Source organism: Pomacea canaliculata, linkage group LG7, assembly GCF_003073045.1.
Source record: "Pomacea canaliculata isolate SZHN2017 linkage group LG7, ASM307304v1, whole genome shotgun sequence".
In the NCBI taxonomy this organism is placed as follows: Eukaryota; Metazoa; Mollusca; class Gastropoda; order Architaenioglossa; family Ampullariidae; genus Pomacea; species Pomacea canaliculata.
This window is the reverse complement of record NC_037596.1, coordinates 27,674,938-27,698,727: the sequence shown is the minus strand read 5'-3', so window position 1 is coordinate 27,698,727 and position 23,790 is coordinate 27,674,938. Positions and strand designations below refer to the sequence as shown.

The 23,790-nt window shown below is 35.9% G+C and overlaps 2 protein-coding genes across 3 annotated transcripts in view; both read right to left on the bottom strand.

The window, feature by feature from the left end:
- LOC112568915 (ficolin-2-like) overlaps positions 1–23,790 on the bottom strand; it is a 127,187-nt gene that overhangs the window by 79,956 nt on the left and 23,441 nt on the right. The window contains exons 8-9 of one of the 2 annotated variants that reach the window (XM_025246482.1): positions 13,500–13,664; positions 11,968–12,284 (exon numbers count right to left, since the gene is read on the bottom strand). In XM_025246482.1, the coding sequence (XP_025102267.1) occupies positions 12,040–12,284; positions 13,500–13,664 (410 nt within the window). In that variant the 3' untranslated portion in view covers positions 11,968–12,039. Of the gene's footprint in view, positions 1–11,967; positions 12,285–13,499; positions 13,665–23,790 lie in introns of those variants that run through there. The other variant, XM_025246479.1, reaches the window with a different exon arrangement.
- On the bottom strand, positions 3,878–7,802 carry LOC112568922. Its single transcript, XM_025246497.1, has 5 exons — positions 7,607–7,802; positions 6,788–7,111; positions 5,897–6,030; positions 5,183–5,372; positions 3,878–4,610 (listed from the first exon to the last, which is right to left on the bottom strand). The coding sequence occupies exons 1-5, from the start codon at positions 7,665–7,667 to the stop codon at positions 4,354–4,356; spliced, it is 966 nt and encodes a 321-aa protein (XP_025102282.1). The 5' UTR covers positions 7,668–7,802; the 3' UTR covers positions 3,878–4,353.

Sequence of the window (23,790 nt, the reverse complement as noted above, 5' to 3'; positions counted from 1 at the left end):
TAGTTTAATCAAAATCAAATCAAATCAAATCAGACTTTATTGTCTGTCGAGGAAACCAAGGATGGAAATTTTTCTTTTGCTCTCAAGGGCAGGCATACATACTCCTAGAGACATTTACACACACAGTTAGGAGTAAACATACACCATCACGGTAGTTGGATCTCCGTCAAATGGCCAATGGACTTTCAATACCTTATATTTCTTTATATATATTTTAAAAAATGCGTTGGCATTGCAGACTGCAACGAAATGTGTCTGAACTGCATTTTCGTCATCCTCCTAGTACTTTGTCAGTTGATACTACTATCTGTTCATCACCTGTAGGCAAACAACATTATAAATTGTCATCTATGTCATATATTGGCCTGTGACAGAAATCCCTGCATTTCATTAATTATTTAGATAGAGAGCAGGGCTCGTCTTGTTTGTGCGAAAGAGAGGGCACATTGAACAAGGTGATGGCTGATAATGGATGTCGGTACCCTCTCCTCTTCAGACTGTGTTTGATTCCTCCGGAGTCCTTATGCCTATGTTTAGGATGGTGATGCCTGCTGGCACGAAGGACCTCTGGTAGGCAGCTTTCCGTACACGGGGCACTTTATAGCGACTACATGAGGGCAACAGCTGGAACTTGCGAAGGATATTTATTTCTTCGTCATCTTATGAGGATTTTGACGTGTGACGATTGGAAAAGAAAACGAGAGGAGGCGGGAAAAAGACAGGAGAAGGGGGCAGAAGGAAAAAATCAGCTTGAGGTGAAGACCTCGGGACATTAATCTCTTGCGTGTGAGGGTCGGGGTATTCAGTGATTGAGACATTGAGTGAATACTTCCGAGCCGTGCAGTGGAAACCTGTGTACGAGGACAGACCCTCCACTGCATCACGACACCTACCGTAGGGTAGTGCCCAACCGTCATATCCTCTACCGAAGTTGCTTCGGATAGAATTCGTCAGTGAACAGTTTGAAGGAACATCTGTGACACCCGTGACGACAATTCTCCGACGTGGACATAACTTAATGATCGTCTGTTCTGCGGACTTCTATACCGACAGTGTGTGTGTGTGGACACTGAATTATCTGACTGTGATATCAGATTACCTGAGGAGCGGAGTGTAGGCGATAAATCTATTTCATCTTTTTCTTTCATATTACAATCACTATATTTTTTTAAATCACCATTTTTTTTCCTTTTAAAGAATTAAATGTGTTAACCGTTGGTCGGTCTTTTTTGCATGAAAAAAGAGGAAAAGTGCGGCGAGCGTGTTTCTCAGTGTTGTCCATAGGAATGGGAATCCCATGGGAAACGTCCCATGGGATGGGATGGGATGGGATGGGACAGCACACATTTGTATTTCCCATGGTAGTCGATACTTGATATTGCAAAATAAATTTACTGTTATTTCATTCATCAAGGATTTAAATCTTTCCTCTGAATCATCTATTGTATGTGAAGTAGAAGGAATTATAGAAGAAAAGCCGAAAAGTGGTTTTCAGTGTTGTCCATAGGATTGTTAATACCATGGGAATCCCATGGGAAACATCCCGTGGGATGGGACGGGATGGGACAGGCATAAATTGCCATGGGACGGAACGGGATGGGATAGAAAAATATGTCCCATGGACAACCCTGGTGTTTCTACATGTTCTCATCCGTCGGCTAAAATTCAACATGTCATTTATAGGTTACCATGGTAAATACAAGATAAGAAATATAAAAGATGGATAAGAAAAGAGAAGGAGTGGGAAAATAAAAAAAACAACAAAAAAGATTAAATAAAATAATAGCCCATAACTCCGTTGGTATGTCGAACAACTGGCTCAAATCTTGTTTCAGGTGTTGACATTTTAGCTATCCAGTCATTCTGCAAGTGTGTAGGTGTGACAGCCACCTGAACAAACAGTGTGTCACCTGCTTGTGTCTGACTTCACCTGTACACGTCGTCTGCTGTGAGTTGAACTGCTTATCTGAAGGAAACCTCTCATTCTCTCATTCTTCTCTCTTTCTTCCTCCCTTGTTACACCGTTAAACGTAAGCCATGCCTCACCAACACCCACAAACACAAAACGTATGAGAACGCAAGCATACACTCAAACACGCACACATTTATTATGGAGTTTATTTCATACATAAAATGGTAATGAATCATTTATTTTATTTCGAAAAATATAATTTTTTTTTAATAGTTACAATACAACTGCATTTCTCCACCAGGTGAGTTTTCAGATTGCAATCGTCTAGCATTACTTATATACCTATAAATGTTGAAATAGTTTCTCCTTAAGACAACGAGAGGAAAAGAGGAAAAGAGGAAATTTAAAATAAAGAGAGAGAAAGAGAGACGAAAGGTGTGCTGATAACAGGATCAGGTGACATAGTGTTGTCGACATCTACAAGCAAGTAAAATGCTCATCCAGTACTCGACTGTTTTCCTAGTCCTACCTGGGACACAACATGAACGACATGACGAGAGACGGAGAAGCGAGCAATGCAACTAGCAAAACAAATAAGCAGGACACTTTGGGGACTCCAAGGTCGGCTAGGTGCGGGTGTACTAAGCATAGATAAGTATAAAACAATCAAACAACATCAACAAAACGCCAATAACAAGCAGCTGCTTCAAATCCGAAATGATGTCCGACAGAAAAATGCTCTAACCAAAATACGTACTGAACATAATAATAAAAATGACAAACCAGTTATCACATGAATACCATGAAATCCAATAGCAACAAAAAATGTTGAACCATTAACAAGGTCATCAATAAAAATATGAAGCTTCATAATATTCACCACCTTTCAAACAAGTAAAATAGACACCTAAAATCACTGTTAGTAACAAACCCTGTAAAGCTTTTTTTCAAATACCTCTCCATTAACGGATAATGCTCTTAAGTAACAGTAACTCTCGATGATACAAACAATACACCTATATTCAATAAAGGTACTTTTAAAGGGTTTAAGGCATAAATACCTAGAGGGATAAACAAGACCCTAAATCTGTCTTCGGTGTCAAATTTCTATAAAAAACGCTCAAAAAAAAGGAAACATATACTTCAGAAGTAGTAATTAAAACTATACCTCATCATAAACCTGTTGATACTTGTATTGTATGAAATCAATGAAGTGTTGACTCTCGAACAATATCCCGTTATCATTTAAATATAGTAAAACCAATTAAAATTAAACCAAGACTATGAGTTACTTAGAATAACCATGTATTCAACCTGCAAGCTGTGAAGTCAAAAATCAAACTCCAGTACAAGCAGTTAAAGGTCACGGACTAAAATTAAGCTAAATAAAATGGATTTCAACATATAAATATCATTTTAGGAGAAATATGAAAAATCTATGTATTTTTTTACAATGAAGTGCACATTCTATAAATTTTAACAATTTAGCACAATATAATAATTACACAAATATGTTCTATACAATAAAATAATAAAATATATAAGTTAATTACCTAAATATAGTATATGGCAATGCATAAACAAAAGAGGTACAAATAATTATACTCCTGCATATTATACATATACATAAATACACATACACATATACAAAAATACATATACATATACACATAAGCATATACACTGAACATCTATATACATAAACAAATGCATATTCATATACATGCACACATATATAGATACACATAGGCATATACATACAAAATGCATACACATATAGGTACATACATTCAGATATTCATATATATATATATTTATATACATCACACATTTATATACATAAACAAATGCATATATATACATGCACACATATATAGATACATATACACATATACATACACATATACATGCACATATATACCTATCCCTACAGATATTCATACACATACACATATGTGTATACATCACATATATCTATATAAAAGCAAATATATATAGATACATCCACACACACAAATATCTACATACACATATGCATATACATACATGTATAATACATACACAATATACATAAATAGAGCCAAACACAGTATTTCAATTAGATTAAAGAATGTGGTTTGCTTATTGTTGCAAAACAAAAGGATAATCACAAAAATAAAATAAGAACTAAAATCTTATATGTTTTTGTTGTAATTATTTATGTCCATAAATGTTGTAGAGTGTGTGTATCTGTGTGCACATGCGTGGGTGTGTGTGTGGGAGTAGGGTGGGTTGTGTCAAACGTGTGCATTCTTTCTACATGAATATTTTTTAATGTAGGACACTTTACTAACTATAATTTAGCAGCTTGATATATTTTCTCTATTAGGTAGTCAAAATTTCCATTTGAAACAAATTATCTATTTTTTAAAATGAAATGGTGATGTAAAAATATTAAAAGCTTACTTACATGCTACTGTGAAGGTGTAATTAACTGTAGTGTTGATAACCCCGTGAGGACCCCAAGTCTGTCGACATGTATAATTAGTGGAGCTCTGTTGGCGGCTGACATTCTGAAGAAGTAGTCTATCAGTATTCGTTCCATCCCAAACAAATTTTGCAGGCGGGTTTCCTCTGTTTTGAGAGGTGCACATACAAATGACAGTCGATCCCTCAAGAACAGTTTCTGAACAATTGATCTCAGGCTTCTTAGGAGGCTCTGCACAATGGACATTATTTCAAAACATTGCAGCTTTGGGTACAAAACAAACTATATCAATCACCACATTAATGAACCCATTGATTGAAAGACATTGTAATGATATTTAGTTGGATCATTTGAGTCACTGTGATGCGTTTTCTTAAATATATTATATGTGTTTCTAGACTGCTGACTGCATTTTAGATTCTTGTTGCCTCTTGGAAGTTAAATAAAACTGACTTGATGTAAAGAAAAAAAAGGTTTGTCTTTAGCTGTGTAGCTTCATGTATCAGATTAAAAGTCATAAATTACAAGTGCAATACACTTGAGAGTTTCCTTAAAACAGATATATATAGATAAATGTATGATACTGTATATGGTTTACACTAAGCAGGAATACTTAACTGTTCTTCTGTAAATCCCTGAATCTTTTCTTCATTGTCTGCTGGAACGTTTTTATTGGAATGACTTTTATAGTTATACCATCAATAGTATTCTGCTTTAACTTTGCACAAAGTAATATTAAATGCCTATTTAACTATTAAAAACAAAAATGCAATAATTTTAATATTATTTAAGTCAAAAATTACCAATGTTTATCGTCGTTACAAGGCTGTCTTGAGGACCTGGGTCTATACTGATTTTGTAGGTGTAACTGATACTGTGAGTGAAGTTGTATCCATTAAACGGTATTTCCTGCCTGAAGGAACAAACTCCTCTCATGTAGGTTCTAGAGTTGTTCCGGTATGTAGTCAGTGGTCTTTCAAATACACCTGTCACCTACAATGAAAAAAAAACAGAGCCAAATAAACATGTTAACATTCACAGAGAAATTAATTACAGAACTACTTTGCAAATATTGCACGTATAGGCAAGAAAAAAATTATAGCTAAATTTGGTCAATGTATGCTAATAAAATATATCCATTAATAATTGCTCTCTCAATACCTTTGTAACTGCTAAATTGCAGTTAAGTAATTTATTAATCTATTTTACAGCTAGAAGAACATATTGTCAATATTAGTTTTAGAATATCTAAAAGAAATTTTACAACTGGGTTTTATAAGTAACTTTACTTTCAGTTAACTTTGCATAATTTCCTAAATTTTATGCAATCTAATTTCTCAATTTCTTTGCTGAAAGATTTCTTTTGATAGCTCAGAATATCAACAAAGATTCCTGTAAATCCAGTAAGGATATAAATTTGTCTACATTTTTTTAAATAGGCAATTAATTTTGTGAAGAGTGCATTTAAATATTAAGTTTGTATAATGTTGTATGTGGTCATTTTCTATCTTGTTTACCTGAGTATTGTTAACGCTCCACGTGCATGTGTAGACATCATCTGACGCGTACATCCTTTCTACCAGACATTCTCCTTGCACTTGCCAGTCTGATATCCACACTCTGCAGTTTTCAGGAACCACTTCAGCAGGTGCTGTTAAAAATGATTGGTGGCAGCACTGACTTTTCTGACAATACAAATCTTGAGTAAACTGTAAATCATACCATCTCTTAACTTAACTAGATTTGTGAAACTGTCTGATATGCCATGAAGTCTGAAAGAATACAATAATCGATTAATATGCAATATAATTAAAGTCGAAGATGATGTAGTCTCGGTTTATGCGTACACTACAGGAGCCACACACAGACACATGTAAGCACACAACATAACATGCAAATTTATTGTTTAAAGGATATCATAAAACTTTTATGTGGAAGCTGTACATTTTCATTAAAAAATCTGTAAAATCTGAAATGCGTGTGTGTGTGGCAGAAAGTCCCTAGAGATGGTGTCTAAAAGACAGTCTCAATGTTCAACACTTAAACAAGTGGATGACTGGATTAAGTCAACACCGTCAAGTAGCTGAAAAACAAGATTATAAAATAGTACAGGAAGAAATTCATATCAATTCAGGTCAAGGATACAAACACCATGTCAAAAAAGAAAAAATAAATAAAATAAAGAATGGTAACTAAAATAAGTACAAAACGTACAAGCATACTCTCTCCGGCTTGAGTGTTACAAAGTGTGGACACGTCAGACTGTGTAATGTATACCCCTTGTGTTACATGTTATTACAATGCACACGACCTGCAGTAATGATAGAGGTCGTTGCTATAGGCCAGTAAACAAGTTACAATCTCGCCTTAACCGAAATGCAGAAAATAATAAAAAGTATACCACCCACCTGTCACCCGAAGTCTACATGCGCTCATGGAGTAATTAGTTTTACAATAGTAAACACGAGCTTCGTCCCTGTTGATAGTAGGGAAGAGTAGAGTGCTTTTGTACGACTTTACAATCGACGGATACGAGTCACCTAGCATTGCGAACTCGTGTCTCTGTGCGGGATAGCAAAATATTCCATAGCAGTGGCCGATTAATTCCCCCAACGTGTTGTCCCTGGAATAATACCAACTCATCTCAAAGTCATATGGACCACAAGTAAGGCGGAGCTCATCGTCCTCCCTCACATTCATCGTTCCAGCTGGACAACCTTCAATGTTGAGTGCTAAACAAAAGCAAGCAATAACATTCGAATAAAGTTTTATATTTTTCACTCGGAAAGTGCATAAATATTTGTTTTAAACGCCTTATAGCTCTGAACAAGGTTGGATACAGAGAATTTCAACATCAAATTAAGTAATCATGTTTTACATATAAGCGAAAAAAGTGTAAAATAACAGTATTTTAATTATTAAAGACGTTTTACTTCACTTTAACTGCAGCAAGAATGTCTGGTTCTTGACCTTGGTTGCGATTAAAAATATAATAAATATATAACAATATATATATATATATCTCTCTAAAAATATGAAAGAAGTTCAAGATGAAAGCGTTATGTACAGTGTGGTAGTGACTAGAAAAGCAAAGAGAGAGTTAATATGCCTTCCAATTAGTGTAATTAGAGACCAAAAGGTGTTGTATGATGTTGAGGTCTAGTGTACATATAATTAATGATATAAAAGCTTGATTACACAAATGTATTGCATAAAGTTGTACTTGCCTGAATATACTTGTCGAGCGAGAAGAATAAGACTGTAAAATATCAAAAACTTTGGCGCCATCACATCAATCTTCAGTTGCTAATCTCCGAGGTTTAGAATAACTTTGCAAACAACAAACACTTTAGTGGTACTCCTCATTAGGCCAGATCACTTGCTGTGAACTTAGCTGAATACTGTACTCTGGTAATCAGACTCCAGTCCTACCGACATTATGCGATAAACGGCGAGTGTTTACTTGCTTGTTTAAAAACCCTTCACCTTGAGGGCGGCATGTGTCAAAGGGTAGGTTCACAAGGTTCAAGAAATTCCTACGCTATTCTAGAAAGTGCACGCTTTTATCATATTATCGTGAAGTAAGCATCGAACACAAAAATAAGCACATCCTCCCGATATCCTTGTGTGTTCTTCTGCCAAATGTGTGAAAAGTCTTGGCTTTCTAATGAACAAAGCTGTTGATGCGGAAGACTACGACTTAATTCGTCGTGGAGGTTTACTATTGTTATTAGGAATAGATGTTCTTATTAAAGGGGGTTTACTTCTGTCAAAAAAGTGTCTGAACTAGTAAGAGTTTTCTTTCTTCCACGAGAAAGAAACTAAACATAACCACAAAGAGGCATAAACACAATCTTTCACAGACATGCATAATGGTCATGAAATGTTTTATTTTACGTTTCTTCTCAATAGTAAGAAAAATTGAACTGCTTGAATAATGTGAAATCTTATGAAAAGAAACAATAATTTAATTTAAATTTATGCACAACACGTAAATTAAAGTCATGTCACGTTGAGATTGTCATACTAGTAAAAAGAGTAATTGTTTATTTTTCTTTCCTTATTCGTACTCATCATTTACGCGCAAAATATTTTAGTTCTGATAATATTTATTCCAAATGTTTAACTGAAGCATTCACTGAAAAATAAGATACACAGAATAACTTAGTCAGGCAGGCTAAACAGAAAACAGAAAAGCAATGCAGTATTGCAGAGACACAAATAAAAGAAGTAAAAAAATAGACAGAAACAGGGAGTGACAGAGAAATAGAGTTACACAGTGAGGAGAAGAAAAAGGTCAGAAAATAGCAATAAAGTAAGAAATGGTAATTAAAATAACGATTACAATCTGTTTTTACGATGCTGATAAGAACCTATGCGGTCCTTAGTGTAAAACTAGGCTAAACTGCTGGTCAACTACACAAAATATTTGTTCCTGCTGCTGTTTTCCTTGTCGACAGATTGTTTACTTTTGTTTTCTTACCGCTTTTGTTTGTTTTGTTCACGTGAACTATCAAAATAAACCAGATATATCTGATCACGCTTACAGAAGAACCACACACACACACACGAACGTGCGCACACATAGTAAAATAAATTTAAAAATTAAAAATGAGTGGGTGAGTGAGTAAGTGCGTGAGATCGAGCGAGTCACATAAATCTTGAAACTTTAAAAAAACACACATTACAAAGAATACTGTATACGCAGTAATCACTACATGTAATGGTAGTATTCACACTGGTAATCAACAAAAAACGCACAAACAGTGTTGAAAGCAAGCGAACTCATGTTGGCAAGCCGAAGAAATCCGAGGAAAACGACTTTCGGTATACTAATTATTTTTTCAAGTTTTTGATTTACGATTGTTGCAAGGCACTATTTACCTAAATTTGTGGTTATATTTTGTTGTTACTGTACTTTGCTTTAGAGATACATGTCTACAAACATAACACGCATAAAAAGATCAAAACTGTGAGGGCACGGGTGAACACAAATATGAATATTTTAATGTATGGTAGCACAAGGCCTACTTTCTTACCATTTTATATAAAGGTATTCAATACAACCCCGACTTCTCTATTTTTTAATATCTTTCGGTGGAAGACGATGTTTGTATATGTGTATTTGAAGAGCACAAGTCAATAAGGAATGCAATCATCTTCGGAGAAATAATATCTTGCCGTTAACTGTTTAGAAAAAAAATATGTCAAACAGAAATTGAAGTATAACTGTGGGATGGCTTAATTGGCACCAATCTCGAACATATAATGTTTGAAACAGTTTCAAGCAAAGAGAACAGCGTGTTGATATTATGACATAATATCCACAAATGAAGGCATAGAAAATTTACCTATATATTTCGAGGACTTTTCATTCCAAGAGAAAGGAGGGTTATTTTACACCATTTACACAAACATTTACCGGTCCGATAGCTCAAAAGACTATTTAAGCATCAGAGCATGTCATCAATTCGTAAATAGTAATGAGGTAAACACAAACTAATACACAATGATTAAAGGGGCTTCTTTAATTCTCTATAAAAATGTTGCATGGGGCATCTAGCTATTAACCTTTGTAGAAGAACAGCAATGTATGTAAAATAATCTAAACAGATAAAAATATAAATAATACAAGAAAGTAAAAAAGGGTTTTAAGCCTATCGTAGCAGTGATGTGTAACAGAGACAGAATGGAGACCACGAAGTGTTATGTCTTGTGCAGAACAGTTTTCAATCAAGGTGTTCAAAATCTCCAACAATAACACGATTAATTTTTGGATCTTTTAACCTATCTAAACCAATGGTATTAGTGATCGATTTTTTTGCAGGGGAGGTAATGTCAATGAAAGGCAATATCTCAATTCTTAAGAGTTTTCTCTCTTTCATTGTACCTTAATGGGCGCGAAACACATTAAAGGCTATATTTTTATATTTTATATTATTATAAAGAAAAATGCCACTGTTCAGCTTATTAGAAATATAAAGCTTACTGGAAAACTAACGACAACCTGTGAGCACTTTACATCCTACTAGTCATGTTAAACAGATGTTGATGTATCATGTACAGGTTTTTTTCTGTCTTTTTCGACACCTTTGTTTTGCAACCAGATGACACGCACATTCGATACAGCATAAATTTTAAAATAATGTTTACTATTTTACTTGTAGTAGAAGGCTTTTTTGAAGTTACCGGAATTAACACCTGAGACAACTGAGGTTTCAAGAAAACAGAGGAAAGCATAATACAAAACTGCTTTTTTCAAGTTTTTCTCTGGAGTAGACACCGCAGTTAGTATTCTGTGACAGGAAAAAACCCCTGAAACTCAGTAAAAATATTACAGAAGTGTTTACAAGTATATACGCACTCAGGGTTAACCCTAAAAGGCTCACAAAGGGACACATAAATATAATATATTTCAGGGGATACTGCGTTAATGCTTATGTGGTGTCACCAAATAAACGCAAAGTTTTTGTTTTAGTCACCATTAATTAAAGCGTGAGTAGAGGATAGCAAACCGTAAAGGCAAATAAAAAATACTCATGCCTATAACTGATTAGCTTTTAAAAGCAGGTACTCTACACAACATTCTTTCTTTATACATGTTTAAAACTGTCACCTAAGAGTAACGCATTTTTAGCTCTGAGAATAATTATCCAGCTGTTCCTCTGAAGTGCTACTCAAGAAGAAAAAGACAGAAGATTACCGAGATAGGCACACACAACAGGAGAGAGAAAAAAAATCAAGTGTTTGCGAAATATCACTGTAACCACACTAGAGTCTGAATTGGTAACCCTGTGCTTAAATGAATGAATATACAGTGATACCTCGGTTCTCGAACGCCTTGACTTTCGACCAAATCGGTATTCGACCAGGATATTCGAGAAAATTTTGTCTTGGAATTCGAACAAATATTTGGAACTCGAACATCCGAACGTCCGAGATGAGCCGAGTTGAGCCCAATGGCGTTCATTCTGCCCAGCGCGCCTTCCTTGCGTCATCAGTGACAATAACCATTCCCCTTCCCTCCTCCCTCCACATTCATTCCCTCCTGCCATAAATTTTGGTACAGGTACAGTAAATGAAACACAATTTACTGTACTGTACAGTACATTTTTGTTTTGTTTTTGTTTTTTTGTTTTGTTTTAATAAATACACTTTTATTTCTTATTTCTTGTTGAGACTCACGTTTTTCTATATATTATATACAAATTAGGCCAGTAAATAGGCATTTTCTGGGGCTTGGAACAAATTAATCCAGTTTCCATTATTTCCTTTGGGTTTCATTGCTTCGGTTCTCGAACAATTTGGTTCTCGACCGTCCTCCCGGAACGAATTATGTTCGAGAACCGAGGTATCACTGTATAAGGGAGGCAGCACTGGAACCTTTAGGAATTGTTCCTATGGACTACTTTCCTTTAAAAGCTGAAAAAGTCAACTAATCAGGTGTTTTGTTATGTTTGAAAGTAGGCGTAGTTTTGGTTGATCACGAGCCATGTTCTTTCATGGAAAGTCAAAGCTAAGAGAGACAGATGCGTCATTTTATTTCAATGTTAGACAACAAATATCATCATCGCCAAAGTAGACAATCAAACTACAAGGAAACAGCGATGTGTAGTAGACTGAGGGTGTAAGCAGTGAGAGAACAGGAGACAAGGCGATGTTAGGCTGGTTTGAGTTTCATCTCGCTGAACGTGAAGCTCCTAAAGTCGTTATGGGCGTGAAACCAGTTGATGCCATCCGAACCCCCGTTTCCGTTTGCCTTGTACAGGCCGTTGAGGTGAGAGCGGTGACAGCTGTAGTACCACCAGGCGCCGTGACACATAACGGCACAGTTTCTAGAGTCATTGTCATTGTCTCGCTCATAGGTCGAAAAACTCTGGGTGTTCTGATATGACATGCTGTCACCTGTAAACACACAGACACACACATGCCCACACACGCACGCACACACGCAAGCTTTAATAGAGTTGCATTGGAAACACAAAGCTCCACAACAAACATATTATCGGTGTAAAAAAATATTACTAGTAATTCGTAATAGTTATGTCCATGTTGCTCATAATGACGAAGCCACACAATACAATGACAGCAAAAATAAAGTGTACAAATCATAGCTACCGCACTGAGGTACACTGTTCTTATTACCGAGTAACACCTGTTACAGGTATGTTAACACAATCTTCGCAATCTTGAAATCGAATTTGATGCTTTTTTGTGTAAAAAAAAAAGGTTAAAGAGAAAATTCTCATTTCTCATAGATCACGGAAGACTCGACTAAGACTTATTTAATTTCACCACTTTTATACTGGTGAATAAACCTTACAAAGAAGAAAACTTGTATCCGTCTGATATTTGTTTCGTTTTTTGGTTTTGTTTTGTTTTTATTTTTGTTTGTTTTTAAACCACAAGGCTCTTTTACTGTAAGTGTAACATAGACTTTGATAATGTAGGTTTGCTAATACTCATGAGGTCCAAACCTGAGTCGCCTCATGATACTAATAACATCATAGGCTTGTTTAAAATTAATGTAGGCATGTAGTTAATGATGCATGCGCTTATCCATTTAATGATCCCTCTCGTCGGCACGTTACATCTGTTGTTGGTCTTCAGCCGATAACAACCACAGCTAATTAAATAGCTAAAATACAGTTGTAATACAGTAGGTACCCGACATGAAAAACTGTGCCGTCTCTTCAGTCTGATTGCCCTAAATATTGTGATATTAAAAAGAATATTATTCGTGGATTATTGCAATTTCGCACACAACAACGTGAGCTTAGAGCCATACTATTCGAGGAATTAAATGACAGTTACCATACATCTCCACGCTACCACAAATCTACTAAAGACCAAAATTTAAGCCAATAAAACCCTGAAAAAATATCTCAGGGCTCCTACAAAAGATAAATAAAAAAACTATTGGAAAATCAGTCACCTTGTTGGCCCCATTTTTTTTTTTGTTGATTAAACCTCTCACTGGCTCTCAACCACGACATACATCTACGCAGTTTCATGCTTACATACAAGTTAACATATCTAGTGATTTCACCCATACCTCAGCCAGCCTGACAGCCTGCCAGTGAATCTACGTCTTTATCTTACTGTTCAGTGGTCACATACCTGCGTTACCCGAGTAGCCGGACACAGTCAGTCTGTAGTTTGTGTCAGGACCACCCACACTGAATGATGAATACTCAGCATAGTGACTCTCGCCATTCACTTCCCTAAGGTCAACACGCAGTCGGACAGGTTTGTCTTTGGTCAGTCTGTACAAGCTGGACAAGCCTGAGGTAAGACAAGGATATTACATCATGTAAACAGATAAATCAGGCTGTGAAGTATTTATTTATTTTTTTTTTCATAAAAGATCTTGTGACCCACAGAAGTCTACTAGGTCAGTAACTGTGCCCGTCTAATTTTAAACTTGAGAGATAACTCCAAGGCATTTGTCAAAAGACTTTATAATGAATAAGATCTCTTGGTTCATTACTTTATTGACCTCTTAAAAAAGCCTGTAAATAACTATCAGAGGCTATACCTAAGCAAACATATAAAAATAATCATGCCTGGATGAAGATTCATGAAAGGAACAGAACTGTACTCTTAATAAAGCAAGATGTTTCCTCGTAGAGAGAGAGAGTGTGTGAAAGATCAGATGTTTGGAAAAATTCATAGTAAAACAAAACACCTGGTTAAAGCATTAATTTTTAATTTACGTGATAAATATGTAATAGTAAAGAAGATAACGCAAGAGAATGCGAGAGAAACATTCTCACCTAGCCAAAACTCCCCACTGACGTCACCGAAGCCGTTTTCATAGTCCACCCAGTTCCTGAAGAAGTCAACTGAACCATCACGACGTCTTTGGAAAACCTGACCATCACACACAAGTAACTCAGTCGTTACCACGGATACTAAAACCCAGGAATAGGGTCTGACAATAGGCATAGAGAACGATTGCTTACATATACCGTGAAGGAGTTTTATCAGCTGTGATTATAATCCTTTCTTTAAGGCACAAAAAAATCTCTTGGTAATGATAAAGTATGTGAACCTGTCATCAGTATGACATTTATGTGAACATATACAATTTTTTGATTCTAATAAAATATGTGTAAAATTACGTGACATTAAGTTATTGTGATTAAACATTGGGATACACAGTAAACCGAACAGTTAAAAAATAAACGCCGCAAATAACATTCTTTGATTTTCCTGTCAAATGTAGTGTCCTCGATTATAAATGAAAGGATGCAACGACCGACACACGCACGCCAGGACGCTAACCGAAGGCTTTTCTTATGCCTACCTCACAGAACGGACTGTAATACCCAGAGACAGACAGGTTTAAAATAATAATTGAAACTTTATTCTCTCATAGTTTGTATCAGGAGTGTTATAAGATAAGAAAGAAAACATTCGTGGACGCTACAAACTCAGTGTGTGACCCTGGATATTTCTGGTGTCACATTCTTGTGAGCAGCGTGTACTGTGAAGTAGAGTCGCTACCTGAGTCATACACACTGACAAACACAAACACATGTACCAGCCAACCACCGTCGCCAGAGTCCATGTCACACCACACTTTCAGGTTCTCCTTGTTGTCTGTCATCTGAATGGAGTAAACACCAGTCTTTCCTCCTTTCTCCTTCCAGTTTTGGCATGACCCTTCTTTTACACATAAACATTATTTCGCTTGTAATAAATTTGTATAAGGTGTGTAAAAAAATAACCTCAATGACATTAAACAAATCACTCTCTTCTCATCATTAGAAAAAATCAAAACAGTTAGCTCGAGGAATATACATAAACACGGAATGAGTCTGCTTTAAAAACAGATATATAAATATTGTGATGAATGTTTTCTAGAATTTTTGAAACAACTATATAAAGCCTTTGTGATTGAAATAGACTTACATTTTGTAGGCATGGAACATTTAATAATAATAAATGCAAGATAAATGCAAAATAACTAAACATCCTGTGGCCATATGTTGTTTCGTGGAAAATCTGGGTACTACTCACAATTGTAATATATTTTGTCTTCTTACTTACCTGTAACATGACACCCAACCTCATTCTGAGTGGAGACTGTATTAAAAGAACAGACACATCTGCCTGTCAAACACTGACTGTAGGGGCCATGACAGTCCAGGTCGTTGTAACACAATAAGCCTTGCCAGACAGGGTATGCGGCAAAATTTGATCGGCAGGATCTCTGGTAGTGGGTCCACCCTTTACCAGTCTTAGGATACCACCCTGAAGGCGAGTCACGCGCCGTGACGTCATGCAGCACACAGAGCCCTCGTAGGGGTGAATCTGTAGGTAAGAAATGAACCATAACTGAATGTGATACAAATACTTTAGAAAAGACCAAAAGCGAGTTATCTTAACATGTCTCCAAATGTTAGTCTACTACTTAAGCGTTTCAACAAAACGTGTGGGGGGGGGGGGGGAGTGTAGTTTTAATTAATTCTACTTTTTTCTTTCTGGATCTTGCCTTGAAAACATTATTTTTACAATGATTATAAGAAAGTTGTTTTATCCATTCGTGTTGGGGAGCGCCAGTTTTTTCTAGTCCAGAATCGTTATGCTAGAGTTCTTTATGTGTTTGTTTCTCAGTGTACAGAGCGGGGGGACGTGTTCAAGGTCTCTTGGCGACATAAAGTATGTTTCATTCAATTTGTAAGAAGTGCTAAGATAGTGAACACTAGTACAAGTATTAGGTAGCTTCAGTGCATTTCTTCAAGTAAAAGAGAACTAATTTGTACATTATTCCTATGTATACATGAATAAACTTCCATTATCATTGATTAATATTATCTGCTTATTTTTTTTATGGTAGTTGTAATTGTTCGAACATCATTCCAGTCCAACATCGTTATGCCAAAGTAAAAAAAAAACCGTGTTGGCTGATGATTGATCTGTTTTGTTTTTATTATTTTCATTCAGTAATACATCTGACTAGCAAGTAAACTAAATATCTTATAATCTAGGTTTGTAAGACTGTAGTAAATAACAATTTCTGTCCTATTGTAGTGTGATAGAATCATGCAATGATAAAAATCGGTAGAGGATTCAGGTGTAGTCGTGTCTGTTTGTGATTTGTGTTTCTAGGGCCAACAGTTAGAAATATTATTTAGATAATACGGTTTCCTGTTTTCCTTTTCCCCATTTCTGAAATTCTTTAACCTCACTAGCACTTAAAACTTAAAACAAATTTCTCCTGAAACACACACACACACACACACAAAAACAGCTATCAAATGTGTTTACACTCACGCGATTTCTTATTTTCGTGCAATATCACATAATTTGTTTGATACTAATTAAATTTTCTCAATATATCTTTTGTAACAAAAACTTTTTAAAACATGTTTGTAAACTTGTAATAATGAAAAGCATTTGTATGTTTTAAAATAGTCATTATTTAAGACTCCACGTATTGTGAAAAATGAAAAACAAACGCACAATATATCGACGTAACTAACATTTATGTCGTTTAGTACCCATGACTGTATTTCAAAAGCGTTTTAATAATAATAGAAAAAAAGAGAGCAAAAGATACATTAAGCAACTCTAAATGTAAGTGTGTAAAAATTCTTTCTTAAAAAATATCCTTCAGTATCCTTATTACTGAAGTATATTTACGGTGCAAAGATTTTTTTTCATACAAACCTCTGAAATCAAAGGCGAGGCAACGTTTAGTATTCAGACACAGTTTCTTGCAGTCTTCCAAACTGAGTCCATCCTTTACCTCAAGAATGTAACCCTTTAAACCGCTGTCTGGATATTCCATGAAGGTGTCTTGCGAGTCTTCTGTACTGCATGCTAATATAAACAACTGTGATCAACAAATATTTACACAATCTTTTTTTTTATTTAAATAAATAGTTCTACAGTGTGACGTATTTAAAACAACGCTAATGGTGAAATCAACAAATTTATATTGTTGTCTATCTCTTTGCCTATTTGTTTTCTTCTATCTGGCTAGAGGGGTTGATATTGTTTTATTCAATCTGGATAGTTGTTACTACTGTTACTACTTGGTTTTAAAAGTTATTCCTTCAAGAATGTGAAATTCATCCAAAAGCATTTTCGAGCCAAAAACAAAATTGTTTTCTAGTGGTCAGCCATGTCACACAATTAAACCGTCCACTCACTGGCAGAACAAGTGTAATAAGTCGTTGAGAAAAACAATCCTGGTCGACATCGACACTTGTCCACGTAGCACACAGCGTTTGTGTCATCGCACTCCTCGTCAGTCACACAGCTTGTGGTCGACCAGTCGTGTGGCTTGCTAGAGTTGCCATGGCGTAGAGATCTTCCAGTTTTGAAAATTATTATTTCATGTTATTAATTTTCATTATTTATTTTTTGTTCTAAGTTTACAAAGACTGAAAAAATAAGTAACAAAAGAAACAGAAACAAAACAGAAAGTCAGTGAAAATGTATTTGTTGAACAAAGTTGTAAATTACATAACAACCTTCCTTCGCTAAAAATATGACCTGTATAGGATCCATCACTCTTTAATTTTCATTGGTGAAAACAATAACATCAGGCTAACTACAAAGTAGAAGCTTTAAAATATTTCGTAGTATATATATATATTTCTTTATAAGTGTGGACTCTATACGAAAAGGGAATACGAGAACACGTGCTTGAGAAGTCAAGAAGAGCAAGCACATCTCACCTCTCTGTAGTTTGTGTCAGCAGACAAGGAGACACACACAGGAGAAAAAAGAAAAATCGTAGCATTTGTATTTACCTGTTAAGCACCTGTAACCACGTAAAATGCAAATTTTATTTATATTTATTGCATTTTTTGCTATAGTAGTAGCTATAAGTAGAAATTACTACAATAGGTTCTACTAGAAATAAAAATTAATGGTAACATAACTTGCGTAGAAAAACGCACTCAACTCTCTACTCAAAATCCGGGTTATTGTCTTTATCATGCAGAAATAGAAACAGGAAATATCTACAAGGAACACAGTGACAGTCACTCATCTATAAAAAGTATCAAAATGTGACTTATTAACATCAATAAACATAGCCTTAGCGGACAGGAACTGAAACATGTTAGTTCTATGTCACAGGTGTTATACACAATTAAGTGAAGTGTATCGCAGTCAGGGTAGGCAAAAGTGGTAACATTATTTTTATTGAAAAAAACTATAGTTATTGTCAAAGGATTCACTTTGATAAGGTAATAGGAATGAATTTGAAAACTAGCACAGGAATCAAAACTTGTTTTTAAAGTTTTCTTAATTTCTTTAGAGACCAAATACGAATTGGATATCAGGCAGTAGCTGTGCAATACAATTGTGTCAATGAATTAAATGTCTAAGAAGCATGTTTGCCTAAAAGCAGTCCATTTATAAATCAAAATATTTTTTGACGTATCATCACTTGGAGAAAAACTTAGAGATAAGGCGATAATTCCCGAGCTTGTTGGGTTAAGACTCTCATCAAGAGTTTGGTGTCCTGCCAGATACATATCTCAAGAACTACAAAAGACATTTAAACAGACAAATATAAACAAAACACAAAGCTGTTAAGTTATTGAAAATATTAGCTTTTAACTTACAAAATTTTTATTAACTCTTTCATAAATTTTAAACAAACCAGCTAAAACACTGTGCTACTTAAATTTTCTTTTATGGTACTTACCGGTATGTAAAAGCTTGTGCAATTTTCTATCAGGCTCCACGGATCTGCTGCCCCTTAAATACTCTTTGACTGATCATGAATGTTGATGATAGGATTAGTCGTATACAGCAGACATCGTTTCTTTTAACACCCACCATTGGAGTAAATCCTGTTCTTGACAAGGATGACAAACAAGAGCATTATCAGAAACAACGGATGACAACCGCCACATAAATACGGACACTGTCTGTAATTCCTGTTAATCCAAGTTTTGCGATAAAATTTAGGCGTATGTGTTATTTTGGCATTGCCTTATCTCAAATCTTTGAAAGACTATGCGATACAGAACGTCCAACTGTTTAAACTCCGTCTTCTGTGTCGTCACGTGGTCTCTCACTCGTGTTTTTATTGGCTTTTATTGCCGCTGTGTCGTGAGACTGATCTGACCAACGACTTATACTATCATTTTTCAGAGCTTCGACAGCAATCATGCAGGAGACAAAATGTGTTTTTGTAACTGATGAACGAAACGAGTGAGGAACAGGAACTTCACAGTTCATATGTGTTTTATAAATAGTAAGCAATAGGTTAGAATACACCAGCCACATATTATTTCTTTTTTCTGTATGTGAAAATTTTTAGAGGAAATCTGTATGTATATATAGATATATCATTACTAATGATAACGTAGCTATTAGGAAAAGAAAAAGTATTACAATTTATGTCAGAACAGCTTTTGTGAACATTTTGCTCTCAAAACAAGTCATTTTTACACATGCCTGTTTTAAAGTATACATGTGTCTCCTACAAAGGTTTCATAGTGTTTAATCTCATTTATGTTTGTAATGAATTAATTTCTAGTAATGTCAACAAACGGCGGTCACTTTATCTGTCTAGGTAGTTCTGTACTGAATCTCTTTCACAAAGTCTTAGGGAAATGACATTTAGCTGTTAAACTTTTGTCTACATCCATAACATACATTTAGTAATATTCACTAATCACGTAGTGTGAATTCTCTAGGCGGTGTATATCATAGTCACAGTGATTAATGCAAACAATCGCCACGCGTAGTAAGCAGTCATGCGACAACGCTACTTGTTAAAGGTCCCGCGTCGCGCGTATACAGGCGACGCACTGTTGTACCACAGTAAAGTCTGAGTGTTTAGTTCTGTGCGTAAATGAACGAATACATAAGGGGAGAAAATACGGGAACCGTAAGGAATTGTTCCTCTTTCGATTACTTCCCTTTAAAGTCTGAAAAAATCAACCAATCAGGTATTTTCTCCATGTTAAAACCACGCGAAGGTTTGTTTACTTCAGCGCCATATTGACATTCGTAGCAGGTTACTCAATTCGACGTGGATTTGTACTCAAACAACCGAAAATGAGAAGAAATCAGTAAGTAATATTAAAATTGAAAGGTATATTCTCATTAAATATATGCCTGTTTTGTGCTTTTGTGTGTGTATATATTTTATAAATATTTTTTCTGATTGTCGTACTTTTGACCTACGGGCCCATTTTGTGAGTTCTCGGTCCGATACAGTTACAGTCTTTCAGTTGATTTTACTACAAGACAACAAAACGTATATTTGTTAAAATGTATACCACGTAAATCTATTTTAAATGATCTTTAAAACGGAGTATCACAGATAGTTGTTGTTAATGTAGGATATTAAATATAATTTTTTTAAAAATACCAGTCGAGATTTCATTCGCGGTCATTCTCTGCTGCGTACACCGCGGTCGAACGGGCTACCGCAGCTGCGTAGTGTATGTGTAAACACAATATTTAAACACGTGTTATTCTAAAACCACAATAATAACATTCTCTGTGATACGACGACCGATCTCATTAAAGGCGTTTGCAATATGGAAACAACAGGTTGCCCTTTAATTAAAAAGTTCCCAAATACAGTCTTAATGTTAATTTAAATCCATGATTAAACAGTTGTAAAACGTTTCTTACACAAGGAACAGATAGGCCATGTCCCACACGCTAGGCACTGTACCGCTGTTTAAAGAGTGAGACAAGCGTGTGTTCACCTGCAATGTTTTGATGACCTTAGTTACACTCTACATCACTTACTACTGACAGACACCAGATATTACGGAAAAATCAAACCGATCACGTCCTCCCTCCACCTCCCTGTTTTTTTAGTTTTTTTTTTTTTTTTTTGCTTTTTTTTTTTTTTTGACTGGTTGCCAGTCACCCGCCATGTTACAAACTAAGTTATCGTGGCTACAAGTGTCCTAGTGACTGGCCCTAAACCTTATTTCAACAAGTTCTAGTTTTCACTTCCTGGTTTTATGAAATTTTTATCAAATATCTATGTTCACGTCTGTAAACGGATGTCGAAGCTTCCAATGTACTTAATGTAGTGAATTATATACTGAAGACTATGTGTTATATGAATCAAGCTTTGAATAATATATATATATACAACGTCAGCTACGAGGTTGTAATTATGTTAACGACTTATATTTTTCTTAACACGTTGATGCTAATCCAAAAGGTATATACAAGACAAAATTGGCACCGTGTTGCTTGAAATTTAATTTTGACATCAACAGATTATTCACAGGTAATTCAGAGCCACCGTCAGGAAGTATTTTTGGTGTAGGGTTTTATTTGGAGAAGGGAAATAACTTTTACAGATTATAGACCTTAAAATGTCTGTCTCTAGTAAACCACAAAGCAAAGTCACTCTCTCTTTCTCCGTTTCTCTCACTCTAACCTGTAACGGATAAGTACTTAGTAGAGGGGGTTAGGAGGGAAGATCGACAACCGTGGTTGATCTGATTTAGCGTAGTGGGCTGGAAGTTGTTTGCCCTTGAGCAAATGACGTAAACTGGGACGTCAAAATAAGGTGACGTAAAAGATAGAGGAAATTAACGTTAGAAAAAAATAACGGTGGGCAGAGAGCAGACGGCGAAACAAAAGTTGGAGCTGGTGGATTTTTCTCGGGACTTTCTCGCAACTGCTGCGACAGCGGAAAAAGTATTACGGGAAGTAATACCGTGGGTAAACTACAGGTGGATGTACTTCACAGGTCGTGAGTCACTGTAGTCCGTGTTCGCACCGTGGGGGAGCTCTGTGGCTTGGGCATCCAGTTTCTTGGCGGGGTCAAGAAACTAAACACTGGTATCAGCGAGAAAAGAACAGAAAACTTGGTGCAAGACTGGGGCACCGACTTCCATCTGTCGCCTGGAAGGGGCAGCTCTTCACAGCCTGAGAGTAAGCGCCGGTGGAGGAAAGGTTTCCTCCCGGCCTTCAGCGAATCTAACATCATCCGGCCAAACATCTAGGAGGCGGCCGCATGCGCAAGATCGAGACGTCTGCTTATAAACTGTGGGTACTGTGAAAACCATTTATTTTCAATCATAAATAGACTTCGTGGAAAGAAGATCAGTGGGATTAATTGGAATAGAGGACTTGGGAGGGTCTCAAAGACTTTAAAATAAGAGGTTGATGTTTCATCGGGAGCGAACATTGGGTTCTTCATCAGTGACAATAATTTAGGAGAGTCGATTTTATTGTTACCTTTAATATTATGTGGGATGAATGATAACATATTGGTAATACATCTTGTGTGGCGAATGAAGGAGTGAATCTATGAGTGTGGATTTTGCCTTTGTTTCATTTGACTTTGTATTTGATTTGAATAATTATTTGTGCCTCTAAGAAGGTACGCCCACCCTCAAGCGATCAGGATATTTTGGTTTGTGGAAAGAATGCGCATGTCTGCGGACGGTCCGTGACATAACCCTAATCCATCTTACTTCAATGATTCGAAGCAGATAGTTTGTATTTCCTTCAGTGATAGGGACGCACCGGCAATAGAAAGGCAGACAGCAGACGACGCCTGACGTCATATTCCAGGCTATTTTTATCTGGTTTGCAAAGGGAAAGGTCAAGGCCTTTTTTTGCTGGCTGTAGGAACGCCTGACGTCATGTCCATGCTACGTCACGCGTCGTCTGCTTGATGCTGAGTCTGCTGCTTGTTATAGCAATAAGGTAAGATAAGACTTTATTTGTCCCAGAGGGAAATTCTGTTGCAGCTCGATTAAAATTAAAATTCATAATTGCATGCACAAAACTATTTATATCTCATTCATTCAAAAATCTCTTAAAATAAACTTAGAGCATCAGGACAAATCGAGTCGAGATTGTGAGTCACATCTGCGATGCAATGTATCGCGTTGGAAACATTTGCCCTGGAGCGTAGGATCATCATCACTACACACAATTCGACACACAAGTCTATCACACCACACTTTCAGGTTCTCCTTGTTGTCTGCCATCTGAATGGAGTAAACACCAGTCTTTCCTCCGTTTTTCTGCAACTTTCGGTATGACTCTATTTTCACACATAAAAATCATTTTGATGGTAAGAAATTTGTATAAGGTATCGCAACGTAATAACCAAAATGATCCAAACAAACTTCTGAGTAACTGTCAGTAATGTTATGATCATAACAACTAAAGTGTGTCATCGTGCACCAGTCAAAGAAAAGAGTAAAACACTTCAACAACTCCTCACCAAGATGTAATCTGAAGGATAGGGCTTACTCTTCATCACCTTGTCCTTCAGCTGTAATACAGAAAGACTGGGTGCGATTTACCTGCAGATCCTCTCATTATACCTGTGAAGTTAACTACTTATCGATTCCAGCTAGGTATTAGTCCTTTTCTCACATTTAAACCCCACATAATATAAGACTATCAACGAAGGATGTAAAATACGAATCGCATT

What these genes read in the sequence shown, in the direction of transcription:
- LOC112568922 (XM_025246497.1), bottom strand. Translation starts at nt 7,667, where the DNA reads ATGGCGCCAAAGTTTTTGATATTTTACAGTCTTATTCTTCTCGCTCGA. An exon ending in GGAGCGTTAACAATACTCAG is followed by an intron (nt 5,373 to 5,896) that starts GTAAACAAGATA and finishes TTTTCATTGTAG; the next exon opens with GTGACAGGTGTATTTGAAAG. An exon ending in TGTAACGACGATAAACATTG is followed by an intron (nt 4,611 to 5,182) that starts GTAATTTTTGAC and finishes TCCATTGTGCAG; the next exon opens with AGCCTCCTAAGAAGCCTGAG.